Source organism: Phaethon aethereus, assembly GCF_964289735.1.
Source record: "Phaethon aethereus genome assembly, chromosome: Z".
Lineage (NCBI taxonomy): Eukaryota > Metazoa > Chordata > Aves > Phaethontiformes > Phaethontidae > Phaethon > Phaethon aethereus.
Genome location: NC_138577.1, coordinates 40916921 through 40942250, shown reverse-complemented (window position 1 = coordinate 40942250; position 25330 = coordinate 40916921). Strand labels below are relative to the sequence as shown.

Below are 25330 nucleotides of genomic sequence, written 5' to 3'. Positions count from 1 at the left end.
AGGTGATTACTTCAATGCCATCACCCATATCATGAACAATATAAAACCTGGGAACATATAACTTCTAATTCTTATATATATATTATTATATATGTATAGATATATATATGTATATATTCCTATATAGACAATTTCTAAGCATAATGAATGAATGAATGCATAGCCCCCTCAGGCATTAAAATTTACTATCAGCTGTGGTGGAAATATAATTTTCTTTCTTATTCAAGTACAAAGTTTTCTGTTCACTTACATTTCAACATTAGGTATTTATACTCAATATAAAAGTACAAAGTTGCTCTAATGATAGATGTGATCTGTAATACAACACTAGTTGTATTAGAGATATTTCTGCTGAGCACTTAATGTCAATTTTTATTCTAGAAAAATTACATTGCACATAACTGATTTTTGCATTTTGTGAACTTCTGCTGAAGTGAACTATTGTTTAAACCACTAATTCATTACTCATATATTCTTGGTTTGTCTGCACATCAAAATCAACCATGAAGAGAAAGCAATATTCCTGCAACGTCCTGGAGAGCCTCCTATGCCCAGGGAAAAGTGAGCATGGGGCTGAGTGGGCTCTGCCTCTGAAAATGAATGATGTGCATGTGTGCTTACCTTCAGTTATTTACTAAAGAGCAGAGAGAGAAACATCAAATCACTCCCCTTTGGAAATATGCCTGTCACGGTCATTTTCCTGACAGTACTGAAAGCACGCTTTGGAACCATAATCCACACTTAAAAAAAACGAACAAAAAAAAGGCACTGACGAGGCCGCTCGTCCAGCTATGGGGTGACCTGCTCCTGGCACTTCACTGAGCTGTATGAGAAACACCAGCACAAGCGCATGGAAGGGGAGTAAATAAAGATCACGGGTTTTATTCCTTGACTATAGGGTCTGTCAAGGCCAGACAGATGCTGCACTCGGACACCCGTGTTCTGTTCTCCTGGACGGCCCCGCGGCCGCGGTAAAAGGGCAGGTTTTCGAGCACGCGAACACACGGGCTCTGCTCAGAGCCGCCGTGTCACAGCCGCGTGTCGTACTCCAAAGGCTCGTCTGCGGCGTCAGCTCCGCTGGCGCTTGTCTCCATTTCCATTTCGAAGGCTGGACCAACCCTTTCCAGTGTGTAGTCACTTCTTCTCAAATCTATGGCAAGAAAACAAATTCAGTCATGCAACCAAGTAAATGTTTGAAAATCACGTACAGCCCCGGCAGCATCCAACCCAGTGACTGGCGGCAGCCTGTCGGTTGTTTCCAGGAGGAAGAAAATCTGCAGTGGGGCACATCAGAGGGGGACGACAGCCTTGGGGGGGCCCAAAATGGTGTGAGCTGCTGTGAATGAACCTTCCCTGGCTGTATTCATTCGGCTGATTTTCCCCTCTATTATCTCTAGCCGCCACAGACACAAATAATCAAAAACAATTAACACTGCAGTTTCTGTTTCTGAATCAAACAGTAATTATTACTGCACATAGGCACTAGAAGGAAGGACTTTTCCCTTAGAAAAAAATAGGTAGGTGGAAATTCATCCAGAAGAGCAATCTATTTTGGCTTCGAGCCTTTTAAATCTGCTCCACGTCAAACAGAAGCACATTCTATCAAATCTAACATGAACAACAGGCAATCCAACGAAGCAGAAGTAAGAGCTACAGCGTACAGGACCCTATCCCAGGGCCAGGAAACCTCCAGGAAGTTTTCCCCCAGCTACTGCATTGCCAATTTTTAGATCGTTATTCTTTCTCATTCTAAAAATTATTTCTGATGTCATCTGTAGTGATGACCCTGGAAAAATGAGCTACCATTTTGCAAAGCAAAGGAAACAATTCAATGGGTAGCGGTTTTCATGCTGAATGCTAAAATCTGGTTGATAAGCTCCAACCCCTACACAGTTGCTGGGCAAAAGAACAAGGTAAAAGGGCAATATTCTCACATCCAACACCCATCATCACACAGAGAGGGTGTGCCTGCTACAATCTTTCAGCTCAATAGTATTTCAGTTCTTGTCTTTATAGCATTCCTAGGCCTTTACTTCCTAGCACTTAAAAAGTTATACATCGATCAAAAATTAATCTTTACTTTGCATACCAGGAAGTTTCAGCCTCCTGCAGCAAGAGTTACAACGATGCTTTGTGATGAAATTTCTTATTGCACCTTCTCCTAGGTTTGCTGGTCCAAATACCATCTTTCCAGACCTAAAAGAAATATTATTAAATAATCAGTGAACTCAAAATATAGCAATTGTAGGGGAGGTGATGATGCCATTTTCTATTTTTTAAATCAGAGATGTTAGCCCTTTGTATAAAGACAATCAAAGCTTAGCGTACATCACAAGTTTCTTAGCTCTTGAACAAGAAAACTGCCAGTTCTGGTAAAGTATCAGCTTACATATAACCCACACTACTTTTCCTTCCTGCTGCATCTCAGAGATTCTCTGAAGAGAGACAGAACAGACCCAGCAGTTCCTACTAAAACGCTGAAAGGCAATTTGGGCACAGTGACGCTTAGACAACATATGCCAGAATCTGAGGGACTCTGTCACAGCCACTGCTCATTCTCATCAAGCAAATGGTTTGGTTCTGGTTTTGATGGTAGGCACCTGGGAGCAAACCAGAGCTAGCCAGAACTGACTTTTACCTTATTTAAGAACAGAAAGCCAAAAGCAAGCAGAGCCCTACTCACATCAATATGCAGCACAGAAAAAAACCACAGTACACTGCTGACAAGCAAGGCTTTAAAATTTGTTGGCTTCTTCCTACGCTCATTTCCATGTGTCTGCACTCAGGCCAATTCAGCAACATTACTCGGGGATCCATTTGTGGAAGTGTATCGCGTATTCTGAATGAAGCCGACACAATTACAAACAGAAGCAAGCTATAGCTGCACATGTACATGTATTGGAAGTACCAGATAATTATAACAGATTCTTAATGTAGTCTGAAAGATCAGCATTCATTAATTTTAATATTGCTCCACCATTATTCTCAAGAATTTAATTGGCATTCTAGACATCATGGAACACAGCAACAAGAAACACTTCCAAAGAAACTTTATGAATGCTAGTATTTTATTTTAATGATATGCAGAGTGGAAACAACACATTTTAAAATCTGAAATCAATTACAACTCTGAGAAGCTATAGAAAAAGATTTGAACTCTCTCAAATCTATCTGTAATCCACACTAACAAAACATACTCTCCCTAAATAAAAGAGTTTTCAAATATGACACTCTCCCCTTTCACACAGGAGAAAAGCAATGATTAGCCAAAACTACTATAGAAAGATTAGTATCTCTCTAATTTCTGGCAGACACTAAAGACTATCTGTCTCCTGGATCATCTGAATGACTCGTCTAATTAACCTTTACTGCAAATTAGTACCTCAAATGAGGCAAGAGGTGAAATATTACTTAAGTGCCATATATACACTTTAAATGACATGATGCTATACAGCCATTTCTATCCCTTGGTATAATCTGGTAAAATGCCAGTAAGAATAGAACACACTTAAGTATTTTCTTGGGCAGGGACTGGAAATTGAGAAGACTTCACTAACTCCAAAGCTACAGAACCATTCTGATACGTCCTCTGATCTAACTATATTCTATGCAAAGTGCAGCAAATAGCACAAGACGGACTGATAATTTTCTCACACTGTTGTGAGATAAACAGGGATACTGCCTGCAACATATGTGAAGTCATCTTTCCTCTCTGCCCAACACTGGCAATGGTTCAAGAGGAATACTGCCTTTAAATTTGGAAAACTATTTCAAGAAATATGGCAATAAAATGAAAAATAACAAGAAAGACCAGCAGTCTCAAAATCATGACATACATGAAAAGATTAGGGCATAGCCTAAAAAGAAAAAAAAGAAATTGAAGGCAAAGATGGTGACTACATTTGAGCTTGTTGAAATTTTCTTCCCTATCTCTATGTCAACAGCAGACAGGACTAGAAAGAAATGCTTCAAGACAGAAACCAGGAAAAATCTTTCTGACAATAATGATAGCAAACTCTTGAAAACAGATGCTCTGGGAAGTTTTTAAGGTCATTCTTGGATGACCTTAATGCTTGTCTGTACAAGACCTGTACAACCAGGAATGACGTGGTGCAGAATAAGAACCTCTGAACATTTTGGGTCCCTTCTAACCCTACAAATGTTCTATAAACAAGGTCACTCTCCTAGTTATTCAAGGTCTGATTTTGTCTCCAAGGAGCGAAAAATACTGAGCCCAGGTTCCCTATTTCCCAAGCAGCTGCATTAATGTGAGCTAATGGGCTTAAAAAACCTAAACATCTTTGTCCTTTTCTGCAGAACCTTACCTAATAGTTATACTCCATAAATGCCTACCAGATTGTACCAGACTGATCCTGGCCAGCAGGCAAGTAACACAGACTGTGCTGATGCAAAGAGTGCTCCTTATAGTCCAGCTCTACAAATGCTCAAAGCAGACAGTAAGACAAGACAGGCTTTACTGATGAAAGGTAAATGACTGCGGGAGGCTTCATGGCAAGTGGCACCTTTCCAGGAAGGTGCCCAACTCATTTATGCAGTATGTTTTTGTAGATTTAGCTTCCAGTCCACCTGTTTCAGTTGTGCAGGTTTCTACAGTAGAGGTTCAGTTCATGCAGATGTTTTGTCTACTGGCAGCAATTCAACTGTAAATTGTTTGGCTGGAACTGCACAGCTTGGTAAATATTCAATAGATTTGTTCCTCAAAGCACATGCTAATGAGTAGCTTCAGAGAACATGGTCTCTACTCATTACTAAACACTTCAGCCCTTCACTATCTGCTTGAGAGCTTTCAAAAGGGAGAGTAAGAGACCTAGCACCTCTGACTCCTCCTTTTCACATATTTGTAATGAGATTTTTGACTGCCAGTGCCCTTTTGCTCACATCTCTCAGGAGGCCTAATGCATCAGTTCTTTCCACTTTGAAACTCAGCCCACTATTTTCCTCATCTCTGAATCTGCTCTACAGACACTTTGCACCTAGTGTCTGTGAAAGCTTTACCTGTTGTGGATTTGGCAAGTAGTACACACTGAAAAGAGCATCTAGAATCCTGCTTATGAGGCAATCTGTCCCAATATTTGGGCGGTACAGGAGTCTGCAGGGACCATACTATCACAACCTTGCTGCTGTGCCTCAATTACTTCTGCTTTTAAAGGTGTCCTGGTGTTGGCTGGGATAGAGTTAATGTTCTTCCTAATAGCTGGTATAGAGCTGTGTTTTGTATTTAGTATGAAAATAATGTTGATAACACACTGGTGTTTTTAGTTCTTGCTAAGTAGTTGTAGTGCTTGTGCTCAGCCAAGCACTTCCCAGCTCCCCCTGCGCTGCCAGCGGGGAGGTGCACAAGCAGCCGGGAGGGGCACAGCCGGGACAGCTGACCCAGCCGGGCCGAAGGGATGTTCCCGACCCTATAACGCCATGCCCAGCGTCTAAACTGGCGTTGGCCGGCGGGCAGGAACTGCTGCTCAGATACGGGCTGTCGATCAGCAGCTGGTGAGCAATTGTTGCATTGGGCATCACTTGGTTTTGTATATTCCTTTATCAGTAATATTATTTTGTTGTTCTTATTATTATTATTTCCTCTTTCTTTGCTGTCCCATTAAACTGTTTTTATCCCAACTCAGGAGGTTTGTTTTCCGATTCCATCCCACCTGGGGAGGCAGGTTGCGAGTGAGCGGCTGCATTGTGCTTAGTTGCCAGCTGGGGCTAAACCACAACAAAAGGAAATCTTTTTGTGAACATTATACCCTCATCATCTTATCACTTTATACATCCTATGAAGTGCACGCAGCCAAATCTTCAACTGATGTCAAATATTCATGAACTTACACCAATTTACATCAGCTCAGGATCTGTCTGAGATGTCACAGTATCAGGCATACTTTCCAAACAGATGTTATTTTTGTCTTGGTACTGTATATAAAACCAAGACACAATGCACTATCACAGATCTGGAGGTCACATTTTGCTATTACAAAGTCCATTTCAAGAGAGCATGGAGGATGCATGAAAGAAAAGACTCATTACAAGATAATGACATGAGCCATTAAATCAATGGAACTAAAGAAGCAAAACATAAATAATTTAACTATAAGCAGTGCTAAAATTTGAATCAGCCCCATCAGTCAGATGCCACCTATTTTCTCCCAGGCTTCTAAGAGAACGTGAGCTCAAAGCAACTTTTGAGGCAGCGCACAGGTTTTGATTAAGTATTTTACCTACAGTTGAAACCTTAAAAGAGATCTTGCTACTGCCAGAAATGTTCCTCTTGTGAGCAAATGAAGGTTAGAGCAAAGACAGTGCTTTTATAATTGTTACTGTTATTACAACTTTAGAAAGTGTTTCGTAGAATTGGGTATTTGCTAGTTGTTTACAGAATCCATCCACAGTTTCATTGCTTTATTCCTTTAGATCCCTGAATCAAAACAATGTAGTTTCACAACTTGCTGTTCTGAAGACTTCCCTGAACGTAAGAAAATCAAGCTGGTTTTGATTAATTAATCAACACTCGCTCTTTAACTAGGACTTGACTGTTTTGCAGATGATAAAAAACAAAACAACAGAAAGTTCTGAAACTAAGATCCATGTGATCAAATTTTAGTAAGCATGACAAAATTACTTAATGACAAAACTCATCCAGAAGGACACTAATAAACATAAGCTTCAAGATAATATAGATAAATACTATTATATAAATACTTTAAATACTTTAAATACAAGCTGAGCTGCCATGTGAAGTATCGTGGTCAATGATGGACCAGAGTCTTCAGTAATAACTATTACAGTATTTGCTACCACTGATACAAAAAATCCACTTGAACAGTAGCAAACCAGACTTTTATACATCTGTAGCAATGCCTTAAAAGAATTTGCTAAAATCCAGTGAACAACTACATAATTGACCTCTTTGCCTCTCTATCCTAAGTTATCCTTGTGCTTTTGTCACGGTCGTATGCCCTACTTAAGGCAAAGACTTTGTCACTGTGAGGTGCTCAGCATATTTTTGATGTTGCTTCCAAAATAAATATTATATGGCCAATACACCTACATTCATAATTAAACATTCATACAACATTAATACAGTCATTTATTACTAATCTTATTAATGAAATATTAATAATTGTCCCAGAACTAAGAACCTGCTTCCAAAATTAATGTGTTCTGAGTTCTAGGAGGGTCATCTGATACTTCTAGTTAATTGCCCTTTGTATTAAATCAGACTATTCATATTTATATCTTCCTTCCTTCCAAACTTGACACGACCTTTCAATCAGATGACATGAGCTAAGCAAGAGGAAGCCAAGCTTAGCACAAAACAGTGGAGGAGCAGGGATGCTGGGACACAGCTGGAGAGATGTGTGGGTTAAGGAAGAGTCCGCAGAGAAGAGGACTCTGCAGGTTGGCAACCATCAACACCACTGCTTCTCCTCTCGCTACAGCAAATACCAGTGAGAAGCAAGGTCCCAGGATGGGAGAATGGTCATGGCTCTGATTCTGATATTTGATGCGTGAAGGCAGACTGCTACTTCTGTGTAGTCTCTCCAGTTTTTGTAACTTTCCATGCATGATTTACCAGTTCCGTATCATGGGTCTGAGATTGTAACACGCAGTACGCCTAAATGCACCACTAGGAACCATAGGAAAGATCAGCGATCCAGAGACCCTCTCCCCATCCTCTTAAGCCATTGTGTCCCCATATACTCCACAAAACAGTGCCCAGCCAAACTGGGGAAACCGGACTGCCATACTTAAGTTACTGATGACCTCCTTCAGTGCAGATTTGTGAGGAGACTTACAGCGTCTTCTCTCTCCCATTCCTGCAGCGTCTTCTCTCTCCCATTCCTGCTCTCCCTGCATAGCCTTGGAAAACTCCTGTGCTCCCAGCACAGCAACACAGACTCTCCCCACTTTTCATACACTGCCCACCACATCTTGGGAGCTGGGATACTTACAGCTCCCCACGTCCACAAAGCACAGTGGAAGACATTGTCTCTCCATTGCCATCATACCTTCATTTAACCCAAACATCATGCAAAAAATAATTAAATTTCTCACACAAAACATATAAAACACCCTAAATATACAGACAGTTGGCAGAACATGTGAAGTCAATGATAGTTTCATCAGAAAGAAACCTACTTTTTGTCTTCAGGTTTAATCACAGATGGATCCGTAAGGTTTTCCCCAACACCTACAACAAAATCAAACTGTGTGTTACAAAGGAAGGTAGTCGTGATAATCTGACACTTAACAAAAATGTAATTATCCATTTTCTTTATAGATCATAAAGTGTCATAGTTACAGTGCTCATGAGTTAAAAACAAAAATGCTATGAGGATAAAAATCTGTTAAATATTGGCAAACACATAGAGTTCTCATCCTGACTTCAGCTGCTTTGAGGTTTATTTATATGTAGATGGAAGACTTATGCAAATGCACTAAACATTATGCTAAAGCTCAACTAAGCAAAATGTGACCAACAATAAGACTGCTATTTAAGCTGGAGTAAAGGTATTAAACAGATATGGATCTTAACGATATCAATAAATCTAGTCTCAGATACATGTTCTCATCAAGGTAACAAACACAACAAGCCACAACTTCATGATTTGCAAATGCTTGGATCTATTATCCCTTTTTTCTTCTGGGTGGCCATGAAAGATTACTAAATAAATAATTTCATTATAATACCAGAATGCTGATACCTATGTATCAGCAGTTTTCTCCAAACTGATAACATAAGTACCATTTTACCAAAAACCTCTTTTCTTATATCTGAAGACAGAGTTGTGCTTTTACACTAATTAAAAAAGTCTAAGATCATATGATATGCAATTATTCTTATTTCAACAGGTCACTTTTCTTGCTTATATTCTGCAGCAAACACCAGTATAGATTAAGGAAATACCATATTGTGATTGAAATACACCCAAATTGCAATACTCTTCAATGAAGGTAACTTCAGCTGATGTAAATTAGACAAAACATGGTGTATATGTATATATAGAGATGGTCCTGGTGTTATATAGTAAATGGTAGTAGAGATTAATCCTATTAGAACTCCAAGGGGAGCAGCCCTTGCACTTTTCCTAAACTCCAGATTCGGAGATAAACATGAGGCCAAAACTAAAGCAAATTTCAGTTTGTTTGAGACGGAAACTGAAGCTCTGGTCTTGATGAGATTTACATAGATGTTTAAATTCTCCATGTTTGAGCCAACACAGTCGATCTGGAACTGTCAAGAGTTGTATAATAAACCTAAGCAAACTTCAGACAAATTCTAGTAGGCTATGGTGAAGACATACTTACTCTTTCTGCATTTTATTTTCATGTGCAGCTAAAACCAAATGAAGGCAAGGGTAGAATTATAGGTTTATTTTGCATAATAAGCATGTCTTTTTGTAATTCACAGCTTCTGGATGCTGTAAAATCTAAATATGTTAAATCTCTGTCTACCCATACACATTTCTCTTGACAGAAATGACAAACAATAGTGTTTATACTGTTTGATGGGTGCTGTTCATCTTCTGAACATTGTCAACTGTTTTATCTCTTTAAAATATGCCATGTTCCCACTTACACATGTACAGTAAAGTGATCACATGATCTTTGAAGGAGTCATAGACTCTGTGAATAGCATTCAGGCTTGCAGCTTATGTAAACTGCTTACAGATTTATTAATATGAAAAATAAAAAAATACAGATAGCAGTTCACACTCTTCTGACAGTTGTACATTAAGTGTGCATATATACATAGGTACACTTGAATCTCTATATTATGTACATATTGCAATAAAAATAAAAATATATTAACTGTGGACTGTTTTTTTGGAGCTGGCTGACACATTCCTGCACACATTATCTATCTGCTCTTTTGTCCATTCAGCCTAGATGTATTTGAAGCCAAATTATATTCCTATTACACCTACATTAATCCCAAGTGTTTCTGTGGATACTCATTTATCAGTGCCACACAACAGATACCCCAGGGTTTCTTGAGCTTTGCCAGTATGTAAATGAGAACCCATTCCTCATTATTAAATTCTCTTTTGAGAGAATTGTTCTTCATTGGGTTTCAAATAGTGATCCCATGCTCGCAGTCACCTTGCAAATCCAGGACAAGGAGCTCCCCACGGGTGTACACGTAGGTCCAGTGAGAGAAGGCCAGCATCAGCTCTTCCAGCAAGCTGCTGGGAGTAATCTCGTCTCCATTGTTGTTGTTGTATTTCCGAAACTCACCAGTCATGTACTTCTCAATGGTCAGCCACTGGTTTGCTGAATGGCAGTAGATGAGGAAAACTTCCAGGAACCTGTAGATATAAATGCTGTCTATCAAGAGCTAGTAGGGTAATGAACATCCTCACAGTCAGCACACAGCATGATGCAAAACAAATATACCAAAAAGGAGGACACGTCTTCCCTAGCTGAAGCATTTTGAACAGCCGTAGGTACCAAATGGTAAACAGCACAAAGGTGTTCTCAGTTTGATAACTCTCAAAGCAAAGCATTTGATCAGAAAATATAGTTTATGGACAAACAGCGTAAACTGATTTACTCCAGCCCACTGTAAATGAGCTGTATCAAATTGTCCTATGTTAATTGCATAAAAGGCAATTCTTGCTTAAGTCTAAGGAACAGCTTTATGAAGAAGCTTATTTTCCCATCATATGTAGCAATGAAGACAATGTTCAAGGCTGCCTACCAATACCTCTTACAAAGTTGATTAACTACCATTAGAATGCCTAAGCAGCAGCTATTTCAACCCACTATGGAAAAGAGGGCTGCACTAGACCTGGACACAACTGAGAAGAGAAACCTTTGTCACGTAATATTTAAAGACAGTGATTTTACCTTGGAGTATAGGGAATAGTATGAGGCTTCACTTGATTGAAGGTATAAATTAACTTCTGGGCAGCCCTTTGCTGTTGAATCTCCTGAAGAAAATAATGTAATAAACATCACTTTCATTTTCATGAAGAAATGTGCCATCAATTTGTCAAAACAAACAAATAAACAAACAACTGATTGCATACTGTTTACAAATGGGAGATATACCTTCCTCAAAACCTTTTTCCTCTCCAAAAGATAACATCAAACCACATGTCAACCATGCTGAAGACATTCACATGTAAGCAGTACAACATTTAAGGCACATCAGACTAGACCAGTCAGTGTGCCTTCACGTCTGAACTCACCCTCAGGCAGAGATGTAACACTGTGCCATCATGAAAGATCTTTTGCCAAGTCTGAACCACCTCTGGCAGAAAAGATTTCACAATAAATACTTGTCCCAACTTTAATACATCATTCTCAGACCAAGTACAAATGACCTTCATGGCCCTCCGCAGACCGCCATCCATCTCTTCCCGCGACAGGACTTGGATCATTGCAGCCATACCACGCTGGGACCAGGAAGACATGCTTTTATCAAGGTTTGTAGGTGAACTTTCTTCTAGCCGATAGACTGTCACTTCCTCTCCAGCTTAAATAAAAGGAAGTTTCGTTAGCAGAAGTCACACATTGCAGAAAGGAGAAAACTGCATTTTGCTTTGGTATCTTAACATCACATACCACTTCACATACCTTTGTAAGCCACACTTTAAGAGAGCTTTCTCATTATTACTGTTCATCTGTGTGAAAACCACCCCAGTCTAAATTTACACTACTTACTACGTACATTCCACTTAAGATCTTTTGTGCTAACATAAGTGGTCCAAAGACCTTCTATTAAGCCTCTAAACATAGATGAATTTAAGACGTCCTGCACGCTTCCACACAAAAAAAAGCTCATTGGTATTCTGGCCTATACAAATCAATCTCATTTGCAACATCTTTTTAAGTCCTTAAAGACAGTTGAGCCTTAAAAGCACTTTTTTTAAAGGGATACTGTTTTATCTCCAGTGTATGAACTTTAAATATCTTGAGTGTGGATTCCCACTTATGAGGAAGGGGAATTTTTAGTAAGACTTGTTTTAAGTTAGTCAAGATCTATGGAACACTAACAGTACTTTCCTTGTAATTGTGCTTAACAAAAAAACAAACCCCAAACAACAAGGCAAACAAACACACAGATCTTGTAACAGTTACTGGCTACAAAATTAAAGGGCTGGAGAGTGCCACCTTTGGATGGAAACAGACAGCTGAGTTGTTTCAAAAATGGTGATTTGGCCACAATGAGGCAGGGAAATTAGACTGAAAAGGACTTGACATTCCTTGGAGAAAGGAATCCTAGGAGAACAAGCTAAAGCAAATTAACAGGAAGTTTACAGTTTTGGTGTTTTAAACTAAGACTTGTCCTTTTCGTAGAAATTCCAATCTCACTTGTACTGCACAAAATTTCAGATGTTCTGCTCCTGCTAAATAACATTTTTCTGAAAGCAGAACAAACCTGGTGAGCTTTAATTCAGTTGCACTGTTTCCCTATATAGTTGTAATAGTATTCCTCTCACGCAGCGTAAATGAGACACCTTTCTGTTGCCACCATTTGTAAATTAACAGAAAAGCAGACTGATTTTTTAAACCTGACTTTCCTTCTTGCAACTCACATTATTTGCAATGTTAATTCACAAGAAGGAGATTTTCACTGGCAAGTGTGATGAGGTAACTACATCTGCAAAACGGCAAAGAATGGTATAAGGAAGCACAAACTTGATTCAGATTAGTAGATTAGTAGATTTCCTCCCCGTTCCTGAGCCTACCTCCAACAGTTAGCACAAATGTAGGTGCTGTTGAATGCCACAATTTGCGCACATTTTAATTTAAAATAAAGCAACAGAAAAAACAGTGTCTTACATAAAAGTCAGACACTTGAATAAAGATACTGTAACTAGACACATTTTTAATCTTACATTAATTCTTCATTTTATTATCTTTTGACAATTTAATACCTAGAAAGGTATCTCCTGGGAGCTTCAAAGATTAGAATGTTCAATATGCTTATAGCTATATTAATTATCTGTAGCAATCTGGTCCCAAGAAATCTTATGATGCTGCAAGTATCAGCAATTAGTTGCTGTGAGACAAAATATTCTACCCATTGAAAAGAAGGCACCTAGATCTCAAGTGTCTAGAAGCGGAACTTCTGCTGCTGTAAGCCAAATGCTGCACACTAATTGCAGAACACTTCCAAATGATTCTCTACCATTCTTCAGTTACAGCCCAGTTCTTTTTTTCCTGGGTACAGTACAAGTCTTCTGTACCAGGTACAGAAGCAGTTCCCTTTCAATCAATACCTGGTTTTATTCGTGATAGGATATCCTATACATATATCTACATGTGTGTATGTGTGTGTGTGAGAGGGAAAGAGGGAGAGAACGCAGGTATTAAAGGTAAGGGCAGCCTTTTTGCTGTCCTCAGCTATCCTAAGGATAGGTATAGAGGAGATGGACTTAAGACTCATCTCTGAGGTTGACAGTAATCACATCAATGCCAACAGATACAAGCTACAGCAAGGGAAATGCCAACAAATATTGGGAAAAATACTAGGTTCACAATGAAGTCAATCAAGCAGTGGAAGAGCTTGTCCAGCGAAGCTGAGGAATCTCCATTTATAGACATATTGACAATGCAATCGGACAGGCCCTCAGCAACCTAATCTGAATTAGCCACAGAGAAGGTTGGATGAGATGACTTCCAAAAGTCCCTAAATTACTGCATGACTACAATCCTATCCTGGTTCATCTCCTTTAGAAAAGAATTGCTGAAATTAATTGAAGGAAATTTCTTACAGTGTTTAAAAAGATAATGCACCATCTATTTAAAAAGCAAAAAACATAACCAGGAAGTTGGTACTCACCAAAGAGCTGGACTGGTGTAAACGGTATGGTCTGAGCAAGTCTCATTAAGTTGTTTCTTTCAACAGCTGCAAACAACATAGATTTCACTGCTACACTGAATAAACAAGTTGGATGAGTTTCAAAAACATCTGGTGGTGCTTTACTGTAGTGTACAAAGCCAAGGAGGCTGCAGTGTGATCCTGCGTCAGATCTCATCACCATTCTACCCAGCTAGCAACTCCCCTTTGCATGCCCACAAGCATTAGCTGCCACTCTTTCCCCCATTCTTTGATTCCCTTCTTCCAAGGAAACTGGGTCTCTGGGATAAGCCCCTTGCACCCTGCCTAGAAGGACTGCTTCCACTAACTCTTCAACCTCCTCCTTCCACCAAGGGCTGCCACTACTTTCTCCTCCTGCTGACTCCAGTGCAGCAACATTCACCCTGTGCCAATAAGATGCATTGGCCCCAACTGCACTCACTGCCTGTCTCTGTCAGGCTCAGAAGCATCTGGGGATTTAGCAAGGCATCACAGGAAAATCCAAGCTTGCCCTACACAGAGCACTGTTTCTTCATCTGGGCTCCTCGCCAAACAACATCAGTAACATTACTGTGTATCTCTGTAATTGGCGGCTTATTTCTAAGGCAAACACCTTCAAAACTTCAGAGCAACAACTAAATATTTATGGATTTGTCCTCATGACTCAGTTATCAGGAAGCGGGAGAGAGGTGTGAAGTAAGCTGCAAAGAGGGTAAGACTAGAACAAGGAGGCAACTCGGATGCTACAGTGCTGACTGCCTAATTTCCCTATTCAATGGCTGAAGACAAAACTAGTGTCCAAAGCAGAGTGTGAACCACAGCAGAGCTGTGTTTCTCTACAGAGCAACCAAAAAGCCCTGATGGCAGACCCTTCCAGAGCTTGGACATTGTTTGTACTTCTTTTTAAGATTACTTCTCAGAGCAGAAATTAATTAGATTATTTAGCCCAGAACGAGAGAGCAAACAGGACCCATGACATGCCAACCCATGAATCAGGGTCCTCATTTGAGAAGATCTGCATTTCAGACTCCACTTCAAGGCTTGTTTACATATCCCAATTTCAACAGGCATTGGTCAACATGCCTGAATAGTTTTGGAGCATGGACTGAAAATCAAGGTTCCTCCTTGGTGCCTCACTAGAAACATGCTCTAGTCATGAAATTAGGGCATAGTGGAGACAAGGATGTGAACAGGGGACCTGCCAGACCTGGGCCATCTGTCAGACCCTGCCAGCACTCACTCTAGAGCCTCCAGAAGCAATGATGTGAAGTGGACTTGCACCAGCTGCTGAACTTGGGTCAAAACTCAAGTTCTTTTGGGTGTGCAGAGAGGCAGAACTGTAGTTGCCTGCAAAATGTGATAGCAAAATTAATGCATAAGCAGTATATGGTGCAGGACTTCAGTATCAAACTTTTGGGCTTATTTGGCTAAATTCTATCCTGATCTTCCTGAGGATAGGAAACCTACACTGAGATGTTTGTCAAGTCATAATGGAAACCACTCTCATCTGTGCTGAAAAGTCCTAAGTCCTACCTAAGTAAGGAACTGTCTGAACGGCCAAGCTCAGAGAGTTGTGGTGAACAGAGTTAAATCCGGCTGGCAGCCGGTCACAAGCAGTGTTCCCCAGGGCTCAGTTCTGGGGCCAGTCTTGTTCAATATCTTTATCGATGATCTGGATGAGGGGATCGAGTGCTCCCTCAGTAAGTTTGCAGATGACACCAAGCTGGGTGGGAGTGTTGATATGCTGGAGGGTAGGAGGGCTCTGCAGAGGGATCTGGACAGGCTGGAACGATGGGCTGAGGTCAACTTTATGAGGTTTAATAAGGCCAAGTGCCGGGTCCTGCACTTCGGCCACAACAACCCCATGCAACGCTACAGGCTTGGGGAGGAGTGGCTGGAGAGCTGCCTGGTGGTGAGGGACCTGAGGGTGCTAGCTGACAGCCGGCTGAACATGAGCCAGCAGTGTGACCAGGTGGCCAAGAAGGCCAACAGCATCCTGGCCTGCATCAGAAACAGTGTGGCCAGCAGGAGTAGGGAAGTGATTGTGCCCCTGTACTCGGCACTGGTGAGGCCGCATCTTGAATACTGTGTTCAGTTTTAGGCCCCTCACTACAAGAAGGACATTGAGTTGCTGGAGCGTGTCCAGAGAAGGGCAACAAAGCTGGTGATGGGTCTGGAGAACAAGTCTTATGAGAATGGCTGAGGGAACTGGTGTTGTTTAGTCTGCAGAAGAGGAGGTTAAGGGGAGACCTTACCGCTCTCTACAACTGCCTGAAAGGGGGTTGTGGGCAGGTGGGTGTTCATCTCTTCTCCCAAGTAACTAGCAATAGAAAAAGAGGCAACGGCCTCAAATTGTGCCAGGGGAGATTTAGATTAGATATTAGGAAAAACCTCTTTACTGAGAGAGTGGTCAAGCATTGGAACAGGCTGCCCAGGGAGGTGGTAGAGTCATCATCACTGGAAGTGTTCAAAAAAACATGTGGACATGGCACTTTGGACATGGTTTAGCGGGCATGGTGGTGTTGGGTTGCTGGTTGGACTTGATGATCTTAAAGGTCTTTTCCAACCTTAATGATTCTGTGATTCTGTAATCTCAAGTAGCACATCTGACAAGAGCCGATGTCACAGAAATTACTTCTGTACACTGATTTACAAACCAGGAGGTGTTATTCCCAGTGAAAATCGTATAAATTTTTTTGAACTTCAGGAGGCTGCTAATGCTTCTGGTTTACCCTAGGCTTCCCTTCAAAGGAGGCCAAGTCCTGTAGGCAACAGAGACATCTACTGGCAAGCCATCCACAGTTCTCCTCCGGGAAAAACTGAAATCCAAGCCTTGTGGGAAAATCTGTGCATACTCAGCTCAGGAAAAGACAGGACTGCAGGCAATTAGCATCCAAATGATTTATTCCCTGCCAGATTTCCAGGAGTTCATAGGTATATAAACACAGAATAAATAGCACAGGACCAATTAACTGAAGAAACCAACTCCAGAAAGTACAAAGGATGATGTGGGAGGTGTGAGGGGAAGTGACAGCTATAAACAAACGAGTGCCTCTTCTGCCCCCCAGGAATCGGAGCTCTATTCATTGTTTCCACTGATATTTTGAAAGTGATTATCTACATTCAGCTCTGGATTTGCCAAAAATATCCAGAATGAAGCAATTAGCAGCAAGCAAATAATTCATAATTTCCTCACCGGAGAGTTAGGCATGAATTAATACAGAACCTTCTTAGCAGTGGGCAATTGTGCAACTCTTCAAAGTGAAAATCACAGAGGATGACAAGGGAAGAACTAATGTTCTTTTTAATGTGTTAAATTATTCAGCTATCATTCTGATGCCTCCTGCTTACCTGAGTAGTGATGATGCAGGTCTTGAGATGTTTTCAAGCAGGCAGAGATATCTGAAATAATGTTTAAAGGATCATTATGCTTATTGTAGCAGAGATAAATGCATGATTTTTTAATTCCTTCCATCCCAGAGTTTGTCATGAAACAGATTAATCAGAATTACTGTCTCGGCATTCTAAAGAGGAGAATTACTAATAGGTTTTAACTACGTTATAAGGTACTATACTGGCAGATTTCAGTCATCAATGTAATATAGCCAGATGACTTATTTATTCAGGGAAATGGTGGGAAACTTGTGATATTAACTTCAAGGACATGTAGCCTCTCTAAACCAATTACACCTCCGGGATTTTAAAAGCACTTTGCTGTCCATCATGCTTCACAGCCTCCCAAAGGCATGATTCTTCCAACTCCATCCTCAGTCATTAAGCATTCCATTAACTATACTATTACACTAAAGTTAAAACAATACTGTCCCATTAACCCACATCTAAAATGCTGTTAAAATATAAACTGACAAACAGTTTCTATGTTTACATATTTAACAGGCACGGAGAGATCAAATTTGGTCCAAAAATCTTTTTTTTAATAAAACCAATATTAATGAGCATGTTTTCATGAATTAGATGAAATCACTTTGTTCTGGTGCAAAACAATCCTTCAAAATGCCAGATTTCAGAAAATAAGTACACTGTACTACTTTTAATTCTGAAAAATAAGATACTCAAACCTGAATCTTTGTTGAAATATTTGAACATTATACTTTTCTTCTTGGTGTATTTTATTTGCTTTTATTCCTTTTTCTAGCAAAAGATATCTTAAATAAAAAACATAAATAGATGCTGGGGGAAGGGCCAGCACTTCCACTGAGTGGCCTTGGAGATTCAAGGAGCTTTTTGCTCTCTTTCTTGCTGGACCCAACTAGTTTTGTCGCATTTTGGATGTTGTAAAACAACAGACAGGAGTGGGGGCTAAGTCATTCCTTTTGAGGATGAGAAAACTGGATTTTAATCAAAGCAATGGTGCACTCTAGAGCGTAGCCCCATGGCTGACTACACTTGCAGCAGTCTGCTTCAGCACTTGCAGGGTTTTCTGCACAGCCAGACCCAGAAAGAGCAGCACTTAAAGGGGAGATAAGTCTAAGAGCGACTCGTTTCTGCGTCACAGCTAGCCTCAAAAAGAGATAGATGCCTAGCTGCTCAGCCTCTTACAGCTAAGTGGCACATCAGAAAAACTGGAAGACAGACTAAAAGGCAACAAATACAAGTGAAGTTAACTATCACTCTATTTTGTGGAACAAAGTAATTCCTCACTATAAGCTAGACTTTCTTCATTGGCCATTTCATAATGAATTCAGTCCTTCACTGATTTCGTGATGTCAGGGAAACCACACACACAGAGGAATTACACTGAACTACAACTTGAAAAATCAAGAGTACATTAAAAAATTTGTATCACAATCTATCCTCAGGTATACACCCTGCTTTGACTCAGGAGATCTCTTAGACTGCCAGAGATGAAAGCAGCACTATCATCTTAAACAGTTTCTTCCTGCTCAAAAGAACAATATTATTGGGCAGGCTAGAGTAAAAATAGATTTTTTTTCTTTTAAGATTTGGAAGTTATCATGAGAAAAACATGTCCCCATTAAAAAGATCTTTCACTTTAAAGTATGAATTAGTAACTAACATATGAAGCAACAGTTGAACATTTTCCTATAACACTCCAACTATAGCAAATTAACTTCCTTTTGGATTTCGTACTTCAGAATTGTCAGAGTGAGATTTGCAGAGAGGAATTAAAATGAGCGACAAGCAACCAGAAACTTACTGTCCGTTTCCTCTGAAGTTCTCAACCTGTTTAAAAGCAAACATTTGATATTTTAGTCCAAAATTTCTGTCATTAAGCTAACACTGGTACATATAAAGTGATGCCATCTATGTGAAGGCAAAATTCACAAAGGTTTGATCAGCAATCATAAAACAAAATAACCCTCGGTGCAACTTTATTCATCGCAACAACCAGCAAATAATCTTCAGTTACTGAAGTATAGCCACGTTTTTCTGCATGTTTCTTTTTCTGCTTTATGTTAAGCTGCTCTTACGGTTCTGCACCACTGTTCGTATCATTTACACTGCAATAACAGTATCAGTTAAAGACCACTTCAATCACATACACAATTGTTCATTTTTCAATCAATGCTGAGATGTATTCAGAGCTACAGACGTCATTACCATTGCTTGCACAAAAACAGACTTTTCAAACCAATGGTGGTTTGGATTAGTAAGGCTGCAGAGAGACTACAGCATCAGCATTAACGTTAAAGCAGTCTTTGTTACAGAAGACAGCGGATATGATTCACCTCACAGACCACAGAGATCCTACTGAAGACAACAGACTAAGTGACAGAATCAGGCCATTCAATGGCCTGTAAAACCTGCTGGTAAGTGTGTAGTTTGCCTACTGCCTATAAATGATTGGTTAAAAAGAAAATCAAAACAAAAAAACCAAAACAAAACAAAACAAAAAAACCCACAAAAAAACCCCAACCACAGGATGGGTAAAAAACACAGTATCTTTTTTCCTCTTGCCATGGTGATATCACAGAGGATATGACAGCTTTCTAGTGTCTTTTATATTATATCCACAGTATTACTAAGTAAAAGACATATAAAAGAAATTGATGAAAATAAGAACAAAAAGGAAAAGGAACATAGAGACAGCACTGCATATGGAAAAAATACCCCCAATATTAAAATAATGATCAATAAGCTCAGGGCGGGGGGGGTACCACAATAAAATTGAAAACACTTTTGAAATAAGCATACTTTCACTAAATACAATCAAAGCTTAATAACTACTGAAAACCCATTAAGAAAACAAAGCTAAATATTTTGTAAATGTGCAGACCCAGTATGAAAGAGATTAATCAGAGAATGAGAGAAGCTTTCAGGAGCTGCTGGCATTTTAATTATTAAAAAAGGAAACATGCAATTTGCACAGCAAAAGCAAATTCAACTTCTCATGCTCACTAGATTGGAATAATGGCTAGTTAAAAATGCTATGGTGATCTCAGTGATTGAATTAGAAAATTGGATTATTGTTGGAATAAAAAGAGGTGTCTATTCCACCTAAAATTATACACTTTGTTTAAATAGATCTCTTTTATCTCTATTAATTAGGCTTCATATAAAGAAACTTAAACAGACTGAATTGCCTTAACTCGTCATTTCACATGAATTTTTCATTCTAAGTGTACTGCAGAACTGAAGTGGAAACCTGCAGGAAGTATAGAAGTCTCTTTCTAAAAGCATCTGATGAATATCCTAAGATACCAATAATACATACAAGGAGTTCCTGTTCAGATTACTTTTCTTGGTGGTTCCAGATATACTATTACTCAAATCCTGTAAAAAAGAGAGATGCTTTTATTGGTAAAATCTGCAATCACCGTCATATATAAACTGCACAACTCAAAAAGGTATCTTCTCAAAAACACTTATCGTTATGCTTATTGTCAGCATGAAAAATGACACTGACAGGCAGGTGAATCACAGCATTGCCGTACCTATACCAGAACAGAACTAGTTTTCTCACATTACAGTTTTCCATGTTGCCTCCATACATTTGAATAAAATACCCAGTTACCCACCTGTATCTCAATACACTCACAAAAGCATGTTAAAGGTCCTCTAACACCAACAGTATTCGAGAACTCTCTTTATATTGGAAAATTCCAATTTAGGGATAGGTTGTTTACAACTGTTTACAGCTGTTGAAAATGAAATGCACCCTAAACTTCAATAACAGAAAAAGTAACAGACTGAACCAGTGATATTTAGATCACATATTTTTGAGGTCTTATAGTTAAAGTAGTACTCAAATAGTCTTCTAAACTTCCAGTCATATTAGGGAAAATTGTGCCAGCCAGGTCCTCCTAATGTGCTAAGCAGAAACAGGATTATTCTTCTGAATAGCGGTGAGGAAGATTTCAATCCTCAAAAGAAACAGAGCCCCCAAAAAAGTTCAAAGATGACAAAGTTTAAAGACAAATTAATTGAAATTCAGCTTTGAATATTATCTGAAACTTAACGCGCAGTTTTTCTGAGAACTTTAAAAATCCCACCCTTGATTTTTACCCAAGATATCTTAGTATGAGTTTTGAAGCACCAGGTTACTTGGTCCTTTCACACAGTTTCTCTGACTGTACCTTTACTTTGCTTGTCTGACCCTGTGTTTCACATGTCAAAGATTTATTGATTTGGACTCCAAGCTCAGGTTTTACAGAATACAAAATCAGTAAATTTATTTCTATTTCTCTCTCCACTCTTTCATACAAAAACCTGCCACTTTTTAAATGTAGCTCTCTTCCCTGGTATTTAGGATTCAAATTCTGCAGCACTCAGAACAGCAGATCTGAAACTATCTATCTGGTTTATTTTTATTCTGCTAAAGAAAAAAGCAGCTCATAGCATTTACAGTGAAAAATAAGCGAGGCTTTTAAAGATCACCATTTTAATAATCAAGAGTGCTATAAGTAAAACAGGCAAGGAAGAGTGCTGTTCAACAAGGAAGAGGAAAAAATTATTTCACGGTTCCTTTTCTTAATTTATTCTTTGTTAATTTCCTTTCATACCTCTGAGATACCTCTACGCAATGTAGTGAAAGATACATTTTCTTCCATTAGTTACACCGTTTAAAAACAGATAGAAGTTTCTATAATGCAGTTTCCTGCCACCAGTCTTCAAGAAATATAAATTGGTCTAGCTCCGTCAAAGTCAATGAGCCCATGCTGATTTACATAGGCAGAGGACCTTTACATTATGGACCTGAAAATTAATTCTGGTAAGTAGTAAGATATGGTGTTTATAAGCCAATGGGTAAGAAATCTAAGCTTTGCAATTATTATCAATATTTACCTGCCACTTTGCAAGAAGTAACTATCTCTGTGTCATAGATTAAGAGCTATGTAGCTAACTTTCCAAAATCTGCATCACTGTGCTAACCAATTCTGCCCACAGGTTCAAGACCAAGCTCCATGCTCACTCATTGCCTAATGAAATATCAACACACATGTCATTTCTGACCAGCTTATTCATACTCAGAACCACTCAGTGATTCAATAATTTAATATTCTACTTCAATAATCTTAATAGAGTGTTAACATTCGTTAAATTATTCATTTACTCACACACGTGCGCTGTGCCAGCAGACAACAAAATTCCTAATCTCTGAGGAGGTATTTCACGACAAAGAAACTACAGTGGCAAGTCCAGGGATGTCAGCAGAGCTACTCTGGGCTCATCCCAGCCAAAACTATGGACTAGGATGTGTCATCTTAGGTCTTACCTCTTCAGAATGCCTCAGGTAATCACAGAATGGTATGGTATGCCTACCGGTGTCTTGATTTTTCATTTTCTGGTGCATGTAACTGAGTCGTTCCAAACCTAGCCAGAAAAGCAGGTGTCAGCTATTTCCAGAGTGTAAATGAACAGCTCTACTGCTACAAACTAAACACCTACGCATTGCTATAAAATAAACACCTATATACCATATTGCCCTCACAAACACCTAATGGGCTACAAAAGCAGCAACAGAATTTCATAGGGTTAAAACACAGTGTTTCCATTCTCTGTCAGCAGATTTTGGAGGAGCATAGCCCTTCTCAGACCATGCTGTGCTGAGTCACAGCATTCCCTGGTGCTTCTCCCAGCAGCTGGCAGGATAAAGCCAGTGACCCACATCACATCAAAGCTGGAAGATAAGACGAACGATGCAAAGGATTTCTGAGAATGAAAGAGCTGGAGAATTACTAAAAGAAGAGTAAGAATACCATTCCTTTTTCTTTCCAACAGAGACAGATACAGAACTCCTTTCTTCCCTTTGGAGGATGTGTTTCCGAGCAATCAGTAATGAATAATGCATGTCGAGGATCTGCCAGCAGATACAGTATTGCAGCACTGCCTGTGAGTGTAAATGTCTTGAGAAATTCACAAGAGAGTTTATTTTTGCCATTAGCCAGGATGCCATTTTAGAAGACACTTCAGGAGAGGAGACAAGAATATCATCCTCCTTGCTTCCCAGTTATTCCTGAGGATTAGTACTCTACTACCCCCCAAGCAAGACAGGCAGCACTCCCGGAAAGATTTAACTGACCTTCCATCCAACCTATGACCCTTTTGCCTGTGCAATGACACAGCCAATAACCAAGTCATGTGTGGTGATAATGATTATATTAGACAACCTAATTCTAATTCTGTACAAATTATGCCATGAGGTGAAAGTGGTGGATGACACTCTGAATTTGTGAATTTTTATTTACTGCGTCTTTTTAAAAGCTGTTCTGAATTTCACCATCTGCAAAATATCACATACTTAGCTGACTGAAATTAGACACCGTGAGCCAGTTCTTGCTGTGTTTCTCTTGCTCATCCCAGACATTGATCTCTGCGGGCTCTGAGCTCACTTGGGCATTCTGGGGACAATCATCCACTCTAATCACCTGGCAAGACAGAGACAAAACAACACTCGATTTATAGGATGACTAGTGCCTCTGCAGTTCCTCCAACAGTCTGTGATGTGGCCTTTCAGAGCATCACTGAAATGCCAACGACTGAACTTGCTCCCAACTGAGAAACAGATTTTCCCATTTCTTTTACAAGTTGCAGAAGACACATCGCTTTTGTCTAGTAAATACTACTGATGAAAGATCTAGCACTACAGCTTTTTAAAACAAAGTTCAAAGTTCCTCAGAATATCTTCAGAGGCAGTACATCTCAATATGCAAGATCTGTTGTTGACATGAGCATCTTATGTAAACAAATCAGTCTTTAGCTGTCATCTTATTAAACAGAAATAACGCTTCCCAGCTGACAAAAGCTCCTGGGAATCTCTTTATAACTATATAAATTCTTTCTATATATTATACATACATATAGTTATGAAAGATGCCCCATACATATGACACAATCAATATGCTGTCTGCAATGTGCTAAATGCTTGATTGATTCAGAAAAAACACTGCAGGACTCTTGTAGGCAGGAGACAACATTACAAAACCTGCCTTGCTTGTTTACAGTTGCACACCACCTGGGTATGGCTCACCACTCCTTCAGTCTATCCTAGACCATATGTAGCCTCCCCAAGTCCTCCTACCAGCTAAAGTACAAGGACCAATTCTTTTCTGTGTAAAATCAGTAACATCCCTGGTTATGCTACCCAGCAAAATCCATTGACTTCAACACACTCAAAACTGAAATCCCACACATTCAAACAAAAGGGAAATTAAACCCCAGCCAGACACACAAAAAAAGACACCCTATTTGTGTGCAGAATTTTAAATGTATACATTTGCAACTAATCCACACTGCAGAACTGCTCTTAAAGAATGAAAAAGACAACTATGGGATATGTGACTCTCTTGCATCTACACATACCGGCACCTGAAGGCATTTTTGATTATTCTTTCCTCTCCCAGACTTTCTGTCTCTGTTTTGTTGTTTTGCTTTTGTTGCCTCACTGTGGTGTAGCTCACTGGATCGTAAAGGCTCTGTGGGAAAGAGTCAAAAAACACCATTAAGCTACAGAGCTTTTGTTTACTAAGAGAAGATTTGATAAGACTAGAGAGTTGGCAGATCTCCAAAGCAAGCTGAGAAAGACTTGTGACACCCAAAGCTAATACTCATGTAGTTCAGTGCAAAGATGTGCACCATCACCAGATATAAAACAACAAATGTCATCCATCATCTCATACCATTCATACTTGGAACTGGAATCTGCTATATTTTAGCTGTTGGTAAGGAAATTTGGTGGTGGACAGGGAGGATTTTAAACTGGCTACAAAAATGTGTACCTCTTCACTCTCCGTGCATCCATCTGACTTATGATACTGCTAATGCATCTCTTAGGGATCGTGTAATTTATTTTGGCTCTTGCAACTCTTGCATTTTATCCCCAGGGCAGGAGACTTCCCCGGAGCGAGCACAGTCCCTCTGTCACCCTGGCTGTGAAGCCACAGCCATAGGGATCCCAATGACATGGGGAGAATCAGGGTGACTGACACACAGCTGTGGTGCAGCTTGGATACCAGGCACACTAGAAATTCCCTACAGCAGTCAGACCCACCTCAAAGAAAGTGAAGGAGTAACTCTGGA

The 25330-nt window shown here is 39.7% G+C and overlaps 1 protein-coding gene across 1 annotated transcript in view; it reads right to left on the bottom strand.

The window, feature by feature from the left end:
* Positions 1-513: 513 nt before the first annotated feature.
* The window catches only part of TRPM6 (transient receptor potential cation channel subfamily M member 6), a gene marked incomplete at its 5' end in the record, with an annotated part of 104402 nt that continues 79585 nt past the window's right edge, over positions 514-25330 (bottom strand). The window contains 13 exons of the mRNA XM_082013371.1: positions 514-1150; positions 2090-2196; positions 8155-8206; positions 10120-10325; positions 10867-10949; positions 11211-11497; positions 13811-13876; positions 17180-17230; positions 19008-19033; positions 20526-20584; positions 22527-22624; positions 23553-23679; positions 24614-24726. Of these exons, the coding sequence (XP_081869497.1) occupies positions 1029-1150; positions 2090-2196; positions 8155-8206; positions 10120-10325; positions 10867-10949; positions 11211-11497; positions 13811-13876; positions 17180-17230; positions 19008-19033; positions 20526-20584; positions 22527-22624; positions 23553-23679; positions 24614-24726 (1397 nt within the window). The 3' untranslated portion in view covers positions 514-1028. The remainder of the gene's footprint in view (positions 1151-2089; positions 2197-8154; positions 8207-10119; positions 10326-10866; positions 10950-11210; positions 11498-13810; positions 13877-17179; positions 17231-19007; positions 19034-20525; positions 20585-22526; positions 22625-23552; positions 23680-24613; positions 24727-25330) is intronic.